General features: G+C 40.1%; 1 protein-coding gene across 2 annotated transcripts in view; it reads left to right on the top strand.

Moving 5' to 3' along the window:
- The window catches only part of ITGA6 (integrin subunit alpha 6), an 87,718-nt gene that overhangs the window by 38,525 nt on the left and 31,558 nt on the right, over positions 1-17,635 (top strand). For both annotated transcript variants that reach the window (XM_084999521.1, XM_021076079.2), the window contains exons 2-9: positions 205-329; positions 2,035-2,114; positions 3,913-4,168; positions 6,089-6,220; positions 9,330-9,540; positions 10,767-10,960; positions 11,098-11,186; positions 11,873-11,991. In XM_084999521.1, coding sequence (XP_084855647.1) covers positions 205-329; positions 2,035-2,114; positions 3,913-4,168; positions 6,089-6,220; positions 9,330-9,540; positions 10,767-10,960; positions 11,098-11,186; positions 11,873-11,991 — 1,206 coding nt within the window. The remainder of the gene's footprint in view (positions 1-204; positions 330-2,034; positions 2,115-3,912; positions 4,169-6,088; positions 6,221-9,329; positions 9,541-10,766; positions 10,961-11,097; positions 11,187-11,872; positions 11,992-17,635) is intronic.

Below are 17,635 nucleotides of genomic sequence, written 5' to 3' on the forward strand. Positions count from 1 at the left end.
TTGGGTGCGTGTGTGTGTATGCACACATGTGCGTTCAGAGGGCCTGAGTCAAGGGCTCTACCTTTATTCTCTCTCATCACCTAACCTGGTAGAGAACTGGCAGACTGTTTTACAAAGAATAATCCCAGTATCTCTTGATTCTGACTAACTGAAGTGTTAAATGCATATTCAACTCAGATCTCCAAATTCTGTTTTTGTCAACAGGGTGCTTGTGGGGGCTCCACGGGCAGTAGCCCTTCCCCTGCAGAAGGCCAACAGAACAGGAGGCTTGTACAGCTGTGACATCACCTCCCGGGGGCCTTGCACACGGATTGAATTTGATAATGATGGTATGTTCATCTGTACTCGCTCAAGTGTTCCTTTGGCCAGCTTGTCTGTACCCCACTTGTCCTTTCTAGGAGGAAGGAAAGGGGGAACAAGCATTTATTCTTGGAGAGAAGACCTCTTATTTTCATCAGCCTTGACTGTTGCTTGCTTGCCTCAAGAATATTTGCTTTCTAGGAGTTCCCGTCGTGGCTCAGTGGTTAACAAATCCAACTAGTAACCATGAGGTTGAGGGTTCGATCCCTGGCCTCGCTCAGTGGGTGAAGGATCCGGCATTGCCATGAGCTGTGGTGTAGGTCGCAGACGCAGCTTGGATCCTGCATTGCTGTGGCCCTGGTGTAGGCCGGCAGCTGTAGCTCCAATTCGACCCCTGACCTGGGAACCTCCATATCCCTAAAAAGACAAAAAAAAAAAAAAAAAAAAAAAAAAGAATATTTGCTTTCTAAATCCTTCTGGCTGCCTTTATTTGCTGCCTCTTCTAACTCTGCTTTCTAAACTGATATGGTGTGTCAATGTCGCCACCTAGTGATTTGTTGAGATCCTGCAAGAGACTTGAAAAACTGAATTCAGAGCATCCAAGAAGATTGAATGTCCCCAGATCTTGTACTCAGCAGCCAAAAGTTCTCATTTGCTGTTAAAATATTTGGGAGAAAGACTGTTTAAATATAAGATCTCTCTAAAGTGAGAGCTGACTAACATGGATAAATTTTGCCCTTCTCAGATAGAGGCTTGTTTTGCAGACTGTGTGGTGAGCAGAGCAATTAGTGTCTTGAGAGGCTCCAACCAAACCTAATTTGACATTCTTGGTCTAAGCAGATTTACAGATTTATGTTTATGTTTATCTCTTGCTTTTTTAGTGTAGAAACAATATTTTTTTAACTTACTGGAAAATAATACATACTAATTTTGGGAAACTTGCAAATGACATAGAACTATAAAGAAAAACCCAAACCCACTAGTATGTAGACTTAATCCCTCTTTATTTAACATTTTGGCATTTATCCATCTGTCTCCCTAAGATTGTTTAATTTACATATGTTTGTAATGATTCACGATTGAAAATCGTGCCTGCCTTGCTTCTCACTGAGGAAGGCATAAATTTGGATCTTAGGTCATAGTCTGTTTGAATCGATACCCGAAATGAGCACATGGTGGTACTTGTTTCTTTCTTGCCTTATGGCTTTCCTTTTTTTGCATTGATAGAAAGGTGGAAAGTGAATCTGAGGCCTTGTCTTCCCATCTGCAGTAAAGAAAAGAACAGAACAGTTCATGCTGTGATGTAACAAATTTGGTAGTAGGTCAGAGTGCCCACTTTTTGTTTGTTTAGATGGTACTTCCAGTTTGGAAACTAGATGTTTACATTGTTGCTTGAAGGGGCATCTATTGGAGGGCTTACCCCTTAGTCTTAATTTTTCAAATGCCTTTCTGGACTCAGGATCCTGGGAGTCAGAGAGGGTGAAAGGTCACCAGGTAAAGCTGGGTATTTTACAGAAAGAATTTTGTGAAACATTCACACCAAGAACCACTTACCCATTTTCTTAAGATGAGAAGTAATTTTTCTGGATTGAGTCACTGAATTTACTAAGCAGTTAGACTTGGAGTCAAGACAATTTAGAAGCTGTTTGTGTATTCTTGTTCACTTATTGTTTCCTTGCCTGTTGCAACTGCTTTGAAGTCCTAACTGTGTGTAACCTGTGCTGCTTTCCACAGCCGACCCTTCATCAGAAAGCAAGGAAGATCAGTGGATGGGGGTCACCGTCCAGAGCCAAGGTCCAGGGGGCAAAGTTGTGGTAAGTGTAGAGAAGTGTGTCCACTCCACAGTGTCAGAGGGCCTGTTGTGTGGCAGCGCTGGGCTTGCAGGAGTGAACAAAACAGGCAGAGCTCTGGTCTGCATAAAGCGCACATTTTAGATAACTGACTGCTTTAAAGCCGGAATGGATGACAAGAAGAAATCAAAGGGTCGTTTTTCCTGATTCCTGATCTCCTTTGACACAGCTCCACCATCTGCTTTTCTTTAGGACTTTCAGATTCCAAGAACTTATTAAGAACCTTTATTATCCCTAAAACTCTAGATGGTCTTAAGTAAGGGAAAGAAAACAGTTGTGGTTTCTGTCCTAGAAACTATATAACTATTGTAGCTAAGTTATAAAAAAAAAAAAAATACAGGAATGCTCACAGAAAGCGGGATCAAGTCATTTTAAACTCTCTAGTTATTTATTCTGAGTTTCTTCAAATAGACGTGGTAGCAAAGAAAATAGGGTTTGTTGCACAGATTGTGCTTGATGGCCTTGGAGGTGCCAGGCCAGATTAGGATGATCCTTCTGTGTCTCTTTCAAAATCTGGTTGCTGTCACAATTTTTTATAGAATTTTGAGAAAAATGAGGATTTTACTGAACACTGAATTTTTATACCTACGGGGCTGCATCGACTTGGACGTTGCAGATTATTTTTGGCCTGTGTTATATGGAGGGGAGCCTTGAATACTTTGTGAAGTTGGAGATGATGTCATCCCTCCTAGCAGTGTAATTCTTTGACTCTTTCTTTCTTTTTAAGGCCAAACCTGCAGCATATGGAAGTTCCTGGGCCAAGAGTTGAATTGGAGCTGCAGCTGTGACCTACGCCACAACTGCAGTAGCTGCAACCACACCAGATCTGAGCTGCACCTGTGGCCTACATTGCAGCTTGTGGCAACGCTGAATCCTTAACCCATTTGGGGATGGAACCCACATCCTCACAGACACTATGACGGGTTCCTAACCCACTGAGCTACAACAGGAACTCCTCTCTGCCTTATAAAATAAGCTTCATCTCTGAGTTTAAAGGATAATAAGTTAGTTCGGACTGAATATAAGGAAATAGTATGGGTAAAAGCCAAGTGTGTTTTAGCTGTGTTTGCTTGATCCCTGTAAAAATATGTCCATGATTTCTGTCCTCTGGAGCATGATTACTTATTTTCACAAACACGTCGATGTGAAGCTTTATACAGCTACTAAAAGCCAATTAAACTGAGAAGATGAAGTAGAGTGTTCCCCATTGTTTATATGACAGGTAGATTTACAAGTAAATGGCCCGTAGATTATAGACTGGCATTCAGTATTTGTATTGGAGCATTATTCTCTGGGTGAGGATAAGACAGAAGGCCTATGCAAGGTAAATGGTCTCCTTTGTGCTACTTTGGGGAAGATTTAATGGTTTTTGACTCTGATCTTGGCATGATGACACATGTAACATCCCTTTTTTTTTTTTTAATTCTTTTTAGGACCACACCCACGGCATGGGGGAGTTCCCCAGGCTAGGGGTTAAATCGGAGCTGCAGCCGCCGGCCTACACCACAGCCACACTAGATCCAGTCCATGTCTGCAACCTGTACCACGTTCATGGCAATGCCGGATTCCCCTGCACACTGAGCGAGGCCAGGGATTGAACCTACATCTTCATGGATACTAGTCGGATTCTTAACCCACTGAGCCACAAAGGGAACTCCTAACATCCCACTTAGAATTAAGCTCTTTATTGTTGACAATTTTATCAACTTGTAACATGAGATTTGCAGACATATACGGGCTACTTGATTCCTTCTGTTTGCAGACGTGTGCCCATCGATATGAAAAACGGCAACATGTTAACACAAAGCAGGAATCTCGAGACATCTTTGGAAGGTGTTATGTCCTAAGTCAGAACCTCAGGATTGAAGACTATATGGATGGAGGAGACTGGAGTTTTTGTGATGGCCGATTGAGAGGTCATGAAAAATTTGGTTCTTGCCAGCAAGGTGTAGCAGCTACTTTTACTAAAGACTATCATTACATTGTGTTTGGAGCCCCAGGCACTTACAACTGGAAAGGTATGGCAGGCGTATTATAGAGATTACTATAACTACATTATTTCTGTTATGTGCACTATGATTTAGTGTATTTTGAGTTAAAATGTGTTATAAGTCATTTGTTTATTATAGAAGTAAAGTAGGATATTAAAAGATCTAAAAATCTGATTTTTAAAAATATTGGTGGAAATGTGTTTTAAGAGATTTTTTCCCCCTCCACTAGCAGTTAATGTTGATAGAAGTAGTTAACTTTTTCTGTAAGACTATAATTTAGTAGTTCTTGCTGTTTTATATTTGCCTGTTTCATGGAGACGAAAGTTTTCATTTTAAGGTAGGGATGTGAAAACTGAGGACAATTGAGTGCTGTCGTGTACAAATAACATTGTATTAATACAGCCATTTGTTTCATTATGTGTTGTCTTAACGGCTGTATTTTGCTACTAAAGCAGTATATATAGTTAGAAACGTAGGTGACAGATGAGGGAACTTTGAGATGATAATTTAAGGTACCTTGTGGAAAGGTTGTTTAGTGGTATTGTTTAAATAATACCGTGATGTATGTCAGAGGAGACACTGGAGGGAGGGAAGAGAATGGCCCATGGTTTTTGCCTGGATGGACATGGCGAGTGGTGCTGTAATAAAAGTTTAACTTCTCTGAAGAAATTAAGCAGGTGTAGGAAACCCCTATGTTATAAAGGATAATTAACCTGACTCTAATCCATAATGAAGAGAAAAGCATCCTATTTGGACATAAGCCTTTTTATTTTTGAGGAATTTATTAAAGTAAATTTCTGTGTTACAACATTTTCACTAGTTAGTTCACACACTTAAGAAAATTTTCTCTTTTCCATTCAAAAATTTCCAAGTTTTAATTCCAGTTAGAAATGATCCTGGAGGAGGTCCCATTGCATGCAGCGGAAATGAATCTGACTAGTATCTGTGAGGTTTCGGGTTCGATCCCTGGCCTCGCTCAGTGGGTTAAGGATCTGGCGTTGCTGTGAGCTGTGGTATAGATCGCAGACACGGCGCAGATCTGGCGGGCTGTGGTGTAGGCCAGCAGCTGTAGCTCTGATTCAACCCTTAGCCTGGGAACCTCCATATGCCATGGGTGCGGCCCTAAAAAAAGCAAAAAAGAGGCAAAAAAAAAAAAAAAGAGAGATGATCCTTGAACACTGTCGTTGTCATCCATAGAAACCTTCCAAAGGAAATTACTACCCACCCCCAACAAATCTTTCCCATCACAGTATATGTCAGGTTCTCTTGACCTAATTAAAAAACACATTGAATTTAGAAGTAGTTTTATTTTAGCAAGAAGAGATGCCATACATAGTAAAACAAAACAATAAAAATGCCTACTAGTTATGTATGCCTTAATTTATGAGAAACATGTCTTATCTGCTTTATAAACTCTGACTTAAAAGATTATCATTAAAAAAATCACATAGTGGGCTTATTATATGAAATCTTTCTTCATGTTTTGTGAAAATTTGTTAAAGATTTTAAATCTTTGGTTAAAGTAATTTGAAGTAAAGATTAAAATGTTAATTTCAATTCTACATTATAGTTAAGGTAAATAGATTTACGATTATAAAAAATGTAAAATACCACATCCATATAATTAAAATTTTTTCTGTAGGTTTAGTTTACTAAGTAAACATTCCATTTTCCATCTAGTTTCATTGTGTTATAAGATACTTCATGAAAACACATGGGCTTTTTTTTTTTTAATCACTGAAACAAATATCTTTGTACAAATTTACATGAACATGTTTTTTTTTTTAACTGTAATAACTCCAAAGGTCATCTCTTTTTTTCTGCCTTTTCTTCCTCCAAACTTTCTTTCTGTGTTTAATGAGAACCTGAGGCGTGTTTATTAGGAACCATCTATTTTGTTTCACCTTCTTTTTTTTTTTTTTTTTTTTTCCCATTTCATTCTTTTAGGGATTGTTCGCGTAGAGCAAAAGAATAACACTTTTTTTGACATGAACATCTTTGAAGATGGGCCTTATGAAGTTGGTGGAGAGACTGACAATGATGAAAGTCTTGTTCCTGTTCCTGCTAACAGTTATTTAGGTAGGACGAGAGTAGGTGGCGTGCCTGCCTCTTCAGACGCCTGTGTGTGACCTGCTGTCACAGGCCTCTGAGCTTCCTGGGTGAGACGAGGCCACGTGGAGCCAGGGGCATGTGGCTGTATATACTGGAGTTGGATTTAAGCCTTGGGCAATCCCACGGTGACTTGACAGATGCCGGAGATCCTTCCCTTCTGAAAGGAGCTCCCTCAAAGCAGAAGGAAACCTATCATCTCCCAAATCCTCTGTCCTCTCAGGTGGAGGGCTTTCCTGAACTAACGTCAGCCTCTGTAACCTGAACCAGGCTGTTCAGGCAGCCATGAAGAAAATGCATGGGTATTAGCGGGAGGCTGAACTGCCTCCCCTCTCCCTTTAGCGCCTCTTTCTAGAGATATTCTTTAAGAGCTGCATTTATGAAGTTACTCTTAAGAGGCAGGTCACCACCTCCAGGTCATTTCCAAGAGCTGGCCTTGCTTCCGGATTGGGGCCCCCTTGTCACCAGGCCCCTTGCGGGTGGCACAGGGGCTTTGCAGCCGAGGCTGAGCAGGATGGCCAACACAGCTCTGAGGACACCCAGATTGTGTCTAAGTGCCAATTCTTTAACTCCTCAGGCTTGTTTGCATTACTAATGGGTGTCCTAAATTATTCATGTGCATTATGATAATTACACAAAGGCTTTTAAAAGCTTTAATTCTTGGTGTGAGTTGACATAAAGAATAATTACTGTGCATTTCTTGGGAAAAAATGTAAAAAAGTCTCCTAAACCTAAATAGTAACCTATTCTTTTTTTAAAAAAATAGAGATGTACCCATATGCTAGAGATATTACTAGAACAATGGAAGATTTTTTAAAAAGGAAAAAACTAGTTGTAGATCGAAGGTCTTAGTAAATATAGTCTTAAAAATTGTTCTAATTATATAAATACAGATGAACAATATTCTTTATTTTAAAAAAGAACTTTTCAGAAACTATCCCCCAAATTAAAAACTCAGTGGGAAGGCATAGAAGGGAAAAAAAGTTAGACTTTTCACTTGTTAAGCATCTACAGTGTGCTTTAAATCACACACCGAACTTACTACTTATAGGTCTTATTTGATCTTTCTAACAATATCGTAAACTAAGTATTATTGTCCCTCTTTTGTTGATGGGGAAAAAAACCCTGTGACTTAGGGAGATTAATTTCCTAGTCCAAGGTCATACAATTAATAATCCCCCAGCAGCTGGGTGTGTGAATGCTGTCGGTGGCTTTGCAGAACAGGAAGGAAACTCAAGGCTGACTGGTTTGCAGTCTTAATTATTAAATAGGGTTTTTCTAGGTAAAAATCCTTTTCAGGGTAACTATTATCAACAAACCAGTATTTTATTTGGATAGACTTTAATAGCCTCTCTTCAGATGTGTTCTATAGGACTTCATTTATGATTTCAATTCAGTGGTTCTGGTCAAGAAATCAATGCTTTGGTCTTTCAGACAGATGCCTGTGGATTTTATAAACTTAGTTCCTATGGGAACACTTGAAAATATTCAACATATTTATTAACCACATTTGCCACTTTTAGAATGGATTTCTTCATCACTGGGTACCTGGAGGCAGGAGGAGGGGAGTCCAGTTTGTACTTTATGTTTTGGTTGTCCATGCTGTCTGGGTATCTGGTCTTTCGGATAAATCCATGGGTTTTAGGAATGAAATGATCTGCTTGAGGTTTTGGAAGCTGGCAAAGAGGGTGGCTGGCCGGTGCTGTCAGCCTCATCATCCAGCCAACACGGCAGGAGCTAGTGTGCCTCTTACCAAGCATAATTGCTTTTTCTGCAATCTCTTCCGCCCCGCGCATGTGTCCAGGCCTGCTGTTTTTGACCAGCGTTTCCTATACAGATCCCGATCAGTTTGTTTATAAAACACAGCCTCCCCGGGAGCAGCCCGACACATTTCCTGATGTGATGATGAATAGCTACCTAGGTTCGTGACCTCTGAGATGACAAATAAATTGTCTTGGTCATGGTCATTTAAGAATTTTTTTTTTGATCCATACAGAGCATAAATCTTTTTATTTTCTATTTCATTTCAAGCGAAGCACACATAAAAAGCATGCCATGGTTGAGGGCCTGTAGCCAGATGGCTTCCAGAGCTGGAGTCGATCATACCACCCTATTCTAAACTTGCAGCTCATCCTCTTTTTCCACTCACTTCACAATTTGAGAACTGCTACAGTAGTGGTGAAGCTTTTTATAAATAAAGCCTAATCCAAAGGGTGAGCTTAGAGTATTCCACATCTGCCTCCCCTTGATGTGGGAAGATTTTGCTTAATTTGAATGATTTCGATGTGGGCATTGGTGTTGGCTTGCCACTCAACCTCAGCATGGGTAACCTGACATCCTATCTGATACTTTATGATGAGATGTTATATCATTTTTCTGCCCTCTCTCTGAACAAGTATGCAATTGATACAGCTGAGGATTTGCTCACCTCTATTGTTTATACCAGGTTCTCAAATACTCCAGCTCATCAGTCATGGTTTTGTTTGCATGTTTGTGTTGGAGGACTAAGTTGGCCCCAAATAGTGAAATGCTCTCAGCAGTATATTCATGAGATGAGTGTTTGTTCTTGCCTGACGGACAGCGGAGGAGATGGATGAATATGGAAGTTACTCTCACTACATTAGAGCAGAACCCTGTAATATGCCCTCAGCTACGCTACGTCGGGTTGTTACTTGGTGTATGGGATGTACCTGTCTAGAGATCATTTGATAATTATCAACTATAATCAAATACCTAGCTTGATCTCCTTTTTACAGCAGTCTCAGTATTAAAATGGGATCCAAAATGGGATTCTTGAGCTGCCTGAATGTGTCATGACTCAAGTTCCACAGAGGCTAAAAAGCATAGGTACTTTTCTTTGAAAGTCTTAACACGTTCCCATAGGAAGCAGTGCAGTAGTCTGCTGCTTTGAACTTGTGTCCAGTTTCTTGGCTCTGGAACTTTATCATCGATATGAGAGCTGGTGGGGAGGGTCAGAGGGAGAGGGTGGGAAACAAAAGGAAAAGGGAGTAAGGGAGTAACCACTGTTAGAGACCTCCTGAAAAACAGAGTTGACGCGAACTGTGTTTTGTTTCCCTAGGCTTTTCTTTGGACTCAGGGAAAGGTATTGTTTCCAAAGATGAGATTACTTTTGTATCTGGTGCTCCTAGAGCCAATCACAGCGGAGCTGTGGTTTTGCTTAAAAGAGACCTGAAGTCTGCACATCTTCTCCCCGAGCACATATTTGATGGGGAAGGGCTGGCTTCTTCATTTGGCTATGATGTGGCAGTGGTGGACCTCAACAGCGACGGGTAAGAGCCTCTCAGGTCATTTTTCACTTGCAAAGAATGCATGGCTGCTCTGGCTATGGCAGGTCTTGAGACGATCAGGTTAGTCAGTGGAAAGAATATTTTTGCTGTCGGATTTTTACTATCCCCTCCTATCTTCATCACTTATACTTTGGCAGCATACGTTCATTCAGTACCCTCCCCAGGGGGTAGGAGTACATGTTCAGTCTTCAGTTTTTACTATGTCTTGGTGTCACAGGTCCGTGACAATTAAAATTTGGAGATAAAGTAACTCAAAAAAATGACCCCTGTGTGGTTCTGTTCTGTGGTTTTCTTCCCACCTCCCTCCCTCTTTTCCTTCCAGCAGCATATGGACGTTCCCAGGCTGTGGGTTGAATCCAAGCTGCAGCTACCGGCCTATGCCACAGCAACCCCAGATCTGAGCCACGTCTGTGACCTGTACCGCAGCTTGTGGCAACACCAGATCCCTTAACCCACTGAGTGAGTCCAGGGATCAAACTTGCATCGTCATGGTTCATGGGCCGGTTCTTAACCCGATAAACCACAACAGGAACTCCCTGTTCTGTGGTCTCTTAAGCATCTAGAATGTCCTGTGGAAAGTAGCAATTGGTGCCACAAGCCCCTCTATAGGTCTCTCTGGCTGGTGGTGCCAGTATGGGTCTGTGGTGGTGGGTTGAAGGTGGACTGGGAGTCTCTCTGCATTATAGATGTAACTTGGGAACAGCCTTCACGTTTTTACCCTTGATATTTTTCTTTGGGTGTTTATTGGAGGCTACCTTGATTTATTTAAAAAAAAAAAGGGAGTTCCCGTCGTGGCGCAGTGGTTAACGAACCCGACTAGGAACCATGAGGTTGCGGGTTTGATCCCTGCCCTTGCTCAGTGGGTTAACGATCCGGCATTGCCGTGAGCTGTGGTGTAGGTTGCAGATGCTGCTCGGATCCCGCGTTGCTGTGGCTCTGGCGTAGGCCGGTGGCTGCAGCTCCGATTAGACCCCTAGCCTGGGAACCTCCATATGCCGCGGGAGCGGCCCAAGAAATAGCAAAAAGACAAAAAAAATTAAAAAAAAAAAAAAAAGAAGCTTTAACTGATAAAATACAAAGTCCAGATTCGAAGTCCTTGTATCACATCAATCTTTGTGTCCTTTGTACCTGGGCTGGTGGGATTTTCCCCATGCCTGCTGGTATTTTAGCTAATGGTTCACAGTTCTTCCCCCTCGTTATGTTTTCAGGTGGCAAGATATAGTTATTGGGGCCCCACAGTATTTTGATAGAAGTGGAGAAGTTGGAGGTGCAGTGTATGTCTACATGAACCAGCAAGGCCGATGGAAAAACGTCAAGCCAATTCGTCTTAACGGAACCAAAGATTCTATGTTTGGCGTTGCGGTCAAAAATATTGGAGATATTAATCAAGACGGCTACCCAGGTAGATGATAGATTGTGAGATGGTCATGATTAACAGGTGATAGATTATTTGACAGTGTTTATGGCATTTTATTTCAAAACATTGTGTTGGAATGCTTTTAAAAGGTAGTGTTTGTTAAAATGTGGTATCATCGACAGATATTGCAGTTGGAGCACCCTACGATGGCAAGGGGAAGGTTTTTATCTATCATGGATCTGCAAATGGAATAAATACCAAACCAACACAGGTAACCAGACCGTCTGGATTTCTGCAATAAGGGGCTCAACATTTTGCCTTGGTGTATGTGAATTTTCACACTAGTGATGTTTTATTTACAAGTCTACGGTAGTATAAATTTTGTTGTTATTTAAAGAATGTATTAAAAGAGACCTTGGAAATAGATATAAATACAGTGACCTGCTAGTTTTAAATTGTAAAATTCCTTTGGTAAATTAGGAATCAAAGCCAAAGGAAAAGACGCTTCTACCCTGATGGCATAAATAGATGGAAATGTGGTAATATTCCTTTTAGCAGCATACTAAATAGAGGTGAAACTGAACAAATGTAAGAGGTGATTGTAATTGCATAGAGAATTCAGATACCAAAAACTAAAAATTGCTGTAGAGAAAAATAAGACATTGAGAGGGTGGGTAGAGAGAGGTTTGGTTTGAAAAATGGTGATTGACTTCATGTAGTACACAAACTCATAAAAAAATGCCTCTTTTGTCTTTTGAGGTACAACATAGATCAGGTACCTTTTAGGAAGTAAAATGTATGAAGTGTTGGATCATATGTATATTTACTTGTAATTACTTGTTATAAGTAAGCTCTTAAACTTTAGTTCAAAAGAGGCTTATGTGTCTTTTTTCAAAGCGTGGGCAAGGGGTTCATTTGGGTGGCCTAGTGTCCATTCCGATGTCTGGTTCCTTTCAGGTTCTCGAGGGTAAATCGCCATCTTTTGGATATTCAATTGCTGGAAACATGGACCTTGATAGAAATTGGTACCCTGATGTTGCTGTTGGTTCCCTCTCAGACTCAGTAACTATTTTCAGGTGTGTTATCTCTGACTTTAGTTAAGCATGTTCCATAATCCGCTTACCCAATATTTTTTTTTTACATTTTGAATTGAAACTTAGAACAACTATACTTCAAAGGCAAAGGCTTCTCTGGGTTTTGAATATTTTTTTTCTCTTGAGGGTAGTATTACAATATAATAAAAACCTAATTCTTAAAACCTGGCTATAATTTTGAAGTAATTTTTTTTTAAAGGCAGAATTGGTGAAAATTTTTACTCAATCTCAAAAACCTTTATTTTCATAAAAACTGAAACACACAGAAAATTTGACTGTAGAGAAGGAAATAAAAAATCTCCTCTATTTCACCACCCTTATTAAACTCCCAAATTTTGGTTTTATAGCCTTCTGATTTTTAGTTTTCTGTGACCATACATGTATGTTTAACACAATTGAGATCACAATGTGCGTGTCACTTTGTAACCTGCTTTTGTTGGTTTGTACCATATTGTGTGACCTTTTTCTGGGAGCAAATTTATAATGCATAGTCGCTATTTCCCTGTCATTGAGTACTTTTCTGAATTGAAGTTAATAATTGTCTGAGGCATCACGCATGGCTGGATCATAGTTTATTTAACACCTGCCCTACTGTCACTGGGCATTCATGTTGCTTTCCAGGTTGGGTTGTTTGCTTTCATGATACACATTGCTGAGGTAAATAAACATCCTGACTTTCATTCATGTCCTGGATTATTTCCTTATGATGACTTCCCAAGAGGGAGTTGCTAAGTTGAAGGACACGTGTGTTTTAAGATTTATTATTCAGCTTTACCAAAATGACCTCCAGAAAGGCTGCAATGGTTTGCCCATCCACTGTGTCCAAGTCCCCTTTTCCCAGCAATTCTGTCACTACTGGAAGTTACCAGTAAAAATGGTTTTATTAAAATTTTTTTTATTTAAAAAATGCATTCGGGAGTTCCCATCATAGCACAGCAGAAACGAATCTGACTAGTATCCATGAGGATGCAGGTTTGATCTCTGGCCTCGTTCAGTGAGTTAAGGATCTGGCCTTGCCATGAGCTGTGGTGTAGGTAGCAGACATCGCTCAGATCTGGCGTGGCTGTGGCTGTGGTGTAGGCCAGCAGCTACAGCTCTGAATCGACCCTGGGAACCTCCATATGCTGCAAGTGCAGCCCTAAAAAGACCAAAAAAAAAGGAGCACATTCTTGTTAAGTTGATATAAAATTGCAGTAAGTGCTAGTTCTCCAATACTCTCTTCTTCCATGAACCAACTTTTAATAGTATTGAATATCTCCCAACTTGTAGGGTGTCATCACAGGCCATGCTATCATTCCTGTTCTCCATTTTGGTGTTTAATTAAAAGTCTCTTCCAGTTATTTCTCCTTGTTAATACAAATACATTAATCTTGTTTAATAATTTAATACTATTCCATAATATGCATTTAATGAATCCTCAGTTGATGGAATTTTTAAATAGTCTCTGACTTTTACCTATTATAAACAGCATGCTAGAGTATATTTTATATACCTATATGTAATGGATTATTGTTTCTTTGAAGAAAAGTTCCTAGAAATAGAATTGCTGGGCTAAAGGTTACCACATTTTTGTATTAATACGTACACCCACAGAAAAGTGCTCACAGCAACAGCCTACCAGAGGGCCCATTTCCTCACACCCGTACCAATATTGAACATGATAAATCTATTTAATTTTTGCCAGTGTGATATGTGATCACATCTTTTGATTGAATTTATATTTCTTTAATCATTAGTGAGATGTGAACCATTTAGGGTTTGTTTGTATTTTTTTAACTATTTTTATAGGCATTTTTATCTAAAGAATCTCTATAAAGAAATGGGCAATGATGTACAGTGAAACCCTAAATGAAAAAAGCTGTGTCCTATATACCCCTGCTGCCTTCACTGCCCTGCAGTCTTCTGGGAAGTGGCAAGAGGAGATGTGGCCTCTATTATCTAGAAAGAATCCTGGGGTTCATGCTGTGGGACAGTGGGTTAATGATCCAGTTTGTCTCTTTGGTGGTGCAGATTCTATCCCCTGCCCAGCACAGTGGGTTAAGGATCCAGCATCACCGCAGCTGTGGTGGTTTGCAATTGCAGCTCAGATTTGATGCCTGGCCTGACCCAGAAACGTCCGTATGCCGTGAGTGTGGCCAAAAAAAGGAAAAAAATAAATAAAACAAAATAGAATCCTAAGCAAAACCCTCGGGTTAAGAAAGTGAAACCGGGATACTTCTTAAGAAAATAGTATAAAAAACCACAATAAATAATACGTATATAGAATACAATAGAAAAATAGTTATCTGGTTAAAGGACAAGATCTGTGAGAGCCATTTTATGTGAAAGCTAAGAACCACAAGAGAAGTTACAGATGGCAAAAATCGGAGACGGGAAAATAAGTAGGGGAGAATGGATCTGGGATATTATGCCAAAGAAATAAATAAATAAATTAGTTAACTAAATGAACATGTGTTACTGCCTTTATATGCCCGTTTCTCTCTGTTCGTATAGGTATTAGGCATCAACCTTAAAAATAGTCAACACTTTTAACAGGTGGAAAATTATAGAATAACACTCAACTGTTTTAGCAAAAGCAATTTGAACTTTTGAGTTCTCGTTTGAGAGATAGACCTCAGGTATCAAGAAGACTTGAATTCCTGTAGCAAAATTCACTTACTGAGTCTTTCCCAGCAGCTAGCCTGTCATAATTATTTGGCTGTATATAATTGATGTTTTAATATCCTTACTTTCCTGTCCTCCTCCTAAGTTGGTTGACTGTGAACCCTGTAAAGTTGTTCCTTCTTTCCTCGTAGACAGTATGAAAGTAAATTTATTTATTTATGTATTTTTAATAGGGCCTCACCCGCAGCATACGGAGGTTCCCAGGCCTCAATCCCAGGTTGAATCAGGGGCTATAGTCATCAGCCTCCACCACAGGCACAGCAACACGGGATCCGAGCCACATCTTTGACCTACACCACAGCTCATGGTACCACAGCTCACTGCAACACTGTATCCCTAACCCTCTGAACAGGGCCAGGGATCAAACCTGCATCCTCATGGATACTAGTTAGATTCATTTCCACTGAGCCATCATGGGAACTCCTGAAAGTAAATTTCAAAAGCCTTTGAAAACAAAAGATGAGAAACAACTCTCTTATTTTACAAACAAAGAAAATGGAGGCCTAGGACTTGCTTGAGCTTTTAAGGCTGCATCCTGTGTAGTACCTGAGTCTTCCCAGCTTTGGTCCCTGGGCATTCCTCCCCACTAAATCCTACTAGTACTTCTGCATAGTTAATAAATGATGCCGTTAAACATGAGGCAGCTGAGCCAGTAAGACATTTTTTTTATGTTCATATGTGATGTGCACTCAAAATTGTGTGTTTAAAAACAAACATGAAAACAGGATTTAGGTGAATGTATGTTAAAATAGTTCCTTTTGAAATGTATGCCACACTTCTATTTGTAAAACCCTCTGGCATCCGGAGCAACTGGTTTTAAATTATTTGTGAATTTTTGCCTTTTAAATATGCTTTCTCAAAACTTTATATATCTAGGAGTTCCCATTGTGGCTCAGCAGATTCGAACCCAACTAATATCCATGAGGATGTAGGTTCGATCCCTGGCCTTGCTCAGTGGGTTTAAGTATCCAGTGTTACCGTCAGCTGTGGTGTAGGTGGAAGATGTGGCTCGGATCTGGTGTTGCTGTGGCTGTGGTGCAGGCCGGCAGCTGCAGCTCTGATTCAACCGCTAGCCTAGGAACTTCCATATGCCTCAGGTGTGGCTCTAAAAAAGACAAAAAATATATCTATAGGCATACCTTGTTTTATTGCACTTTGCAGTTACTGCATTTTCTTGTTTGTTTTTTTAGCAAATTGAAGGTTTGTGGCTAGGTGGCTTTTTCCCAACAGCATTTGTTCACTTCATGTCTCTGTGTCACACTTCGATAATTTTTGCAACATTTTTGAACTTTCCTTCTTATTTATTATGATGATCTTTGATGTTACTGCTATGACTTTCTGAAGTCCCAGGTGCTTGGTAGCATTTATTTTTAGCAATAAAGTGTTCTTAAATTAAGGCATGTACATTTTTTTAGACATAATGCTATTGCACACTTACTAGACTACAGCATAGTGTAAACATAACTTACAGAAAATTCATGTGGCCCGCTTTATTGCTACCCTTGCTTTATTGCATAGGATCTGAACCCACAGTATCTCCAAAGTATGCCCGTAGTTAGGATCTTAGAAATTAGTAGCTGTCTAAATGTAAAATAACAATGGAAGGGTAAACAGTTCAGATCAAGGGAAATGAAGGAATGAAATGTGAGCAGCCCTTGCCCTTTTGCTGGCTCCCGCCTTCACCATGCGTGTACTTGCATCCTTTAGCCTGTTGGTAGTTAAAAAGTCCAGCAGTTCAACCCAGCTGTTTGGATTTGGGAATACATTTTTCTCCAGGATGGCGTGGTTTACCACAAGCCCGCTAAAGTCATTGTGACCAAATCCCTGTGGTACGGAAACCATAGGACCTGCTCGGAGTTCTGGCTGGGGAGTGAGGGCGGAGAGCTGGGCGGTGACTCCCAGCCCACTTGCCCCCCCTAAACCACCATTCACTTGTATTTCTTATGCTGAGGCAGGGGTGACCCCTTTGGCTGCAGGGAGTAGGGAACAATACATAAAGGAGAAAGATCATGTTTTTATATGGTGAAAGGCCTAAAGGTGGGGAATTCAGCTTCCTGCTTGTGTTTGTGAGGTTGAATTAGGCAGAGCAGAGATGGGAAAGGATGGAGGTTTTGCTTACAGAGATATTGCAGGGTAGCAACTTGGAGTCAGTCCTGGCAGCAGCAGGACAGAGACTTAAGCAGAAGGATGGGAGCTTCCCAGGGAGGATAGGAAGGGCGAATATCTGTAAGATGGGGACCTGTAAGCTCAGGATTTGCCTGGTTACCAACATTCACGTGTAGGTAGAAATCCTGATCATGAGCATCCCACATGTTGGGTGTGTGTTGGTGTTACCTTTTTGGAGGGTTTTTGGGCAAGATTACTCATAATTCAAAATGCATGTATCCTTTAACTCAGAAATTCTTCTTAAGAACTTACCCTACAGATAAATAGACATATGTACTTAGGACTCATAGATGTGCATAGATGTTTATACAAGGATGTTTGCCAGAGCAGAAAGCTTAAGAAATTTGTAAATGTCTACTGATTAAGGACTGGTTAAATAAATGATGTTATATTGGCACATGTGAAAGGCAGCTAGATTTGTGTGTAGATATAAGACCTCTGAAATGTCAGTGAGAAAAAGCAACATGCAGAACAATAAGCATGGAAAGCTCCCCTTTAGAAAAACAAAATTCATGTTACTATACTTAATTGTAGATAATGTTTTTAACCAAAACAAACTGATAAGTCTGGAAGGACACGCAAAGGCTTCTTGGGGGTTTGGGCGGGGACGAGACGTAATATTGGCCTGAAAACACTGGAACTTTTATATATTGCCCATATTATTCTTTCATTTTAAAAACTCTAATATTATAAAGCATTTATAATTATATGTAGTAAGATATAAATTACAAAATGTAATTTATAAAATGTATATTTTCAATAAATGACATTTCAAACTTTTTATACATAGCATGTA

Source organism: Sus scrofa, chromosome 15 (genome assembly GCF_054392235.1).
Source record: "Sus scrofa isolate SSC_HxYL_T2T_F1_AM1 chromosome 15, Sscrofa_HxYL_maternal_Yorkshire_Landrace_v2.0, whole genome shotgun sequence".
In the NCBI taxonomy this organism is placed as follows: domain Eukaryota; kingdom Metazoa; phylum Chordata; class Mammalia; order Artiodactyla; family Suidae; genus Sus; species Sus scrofa.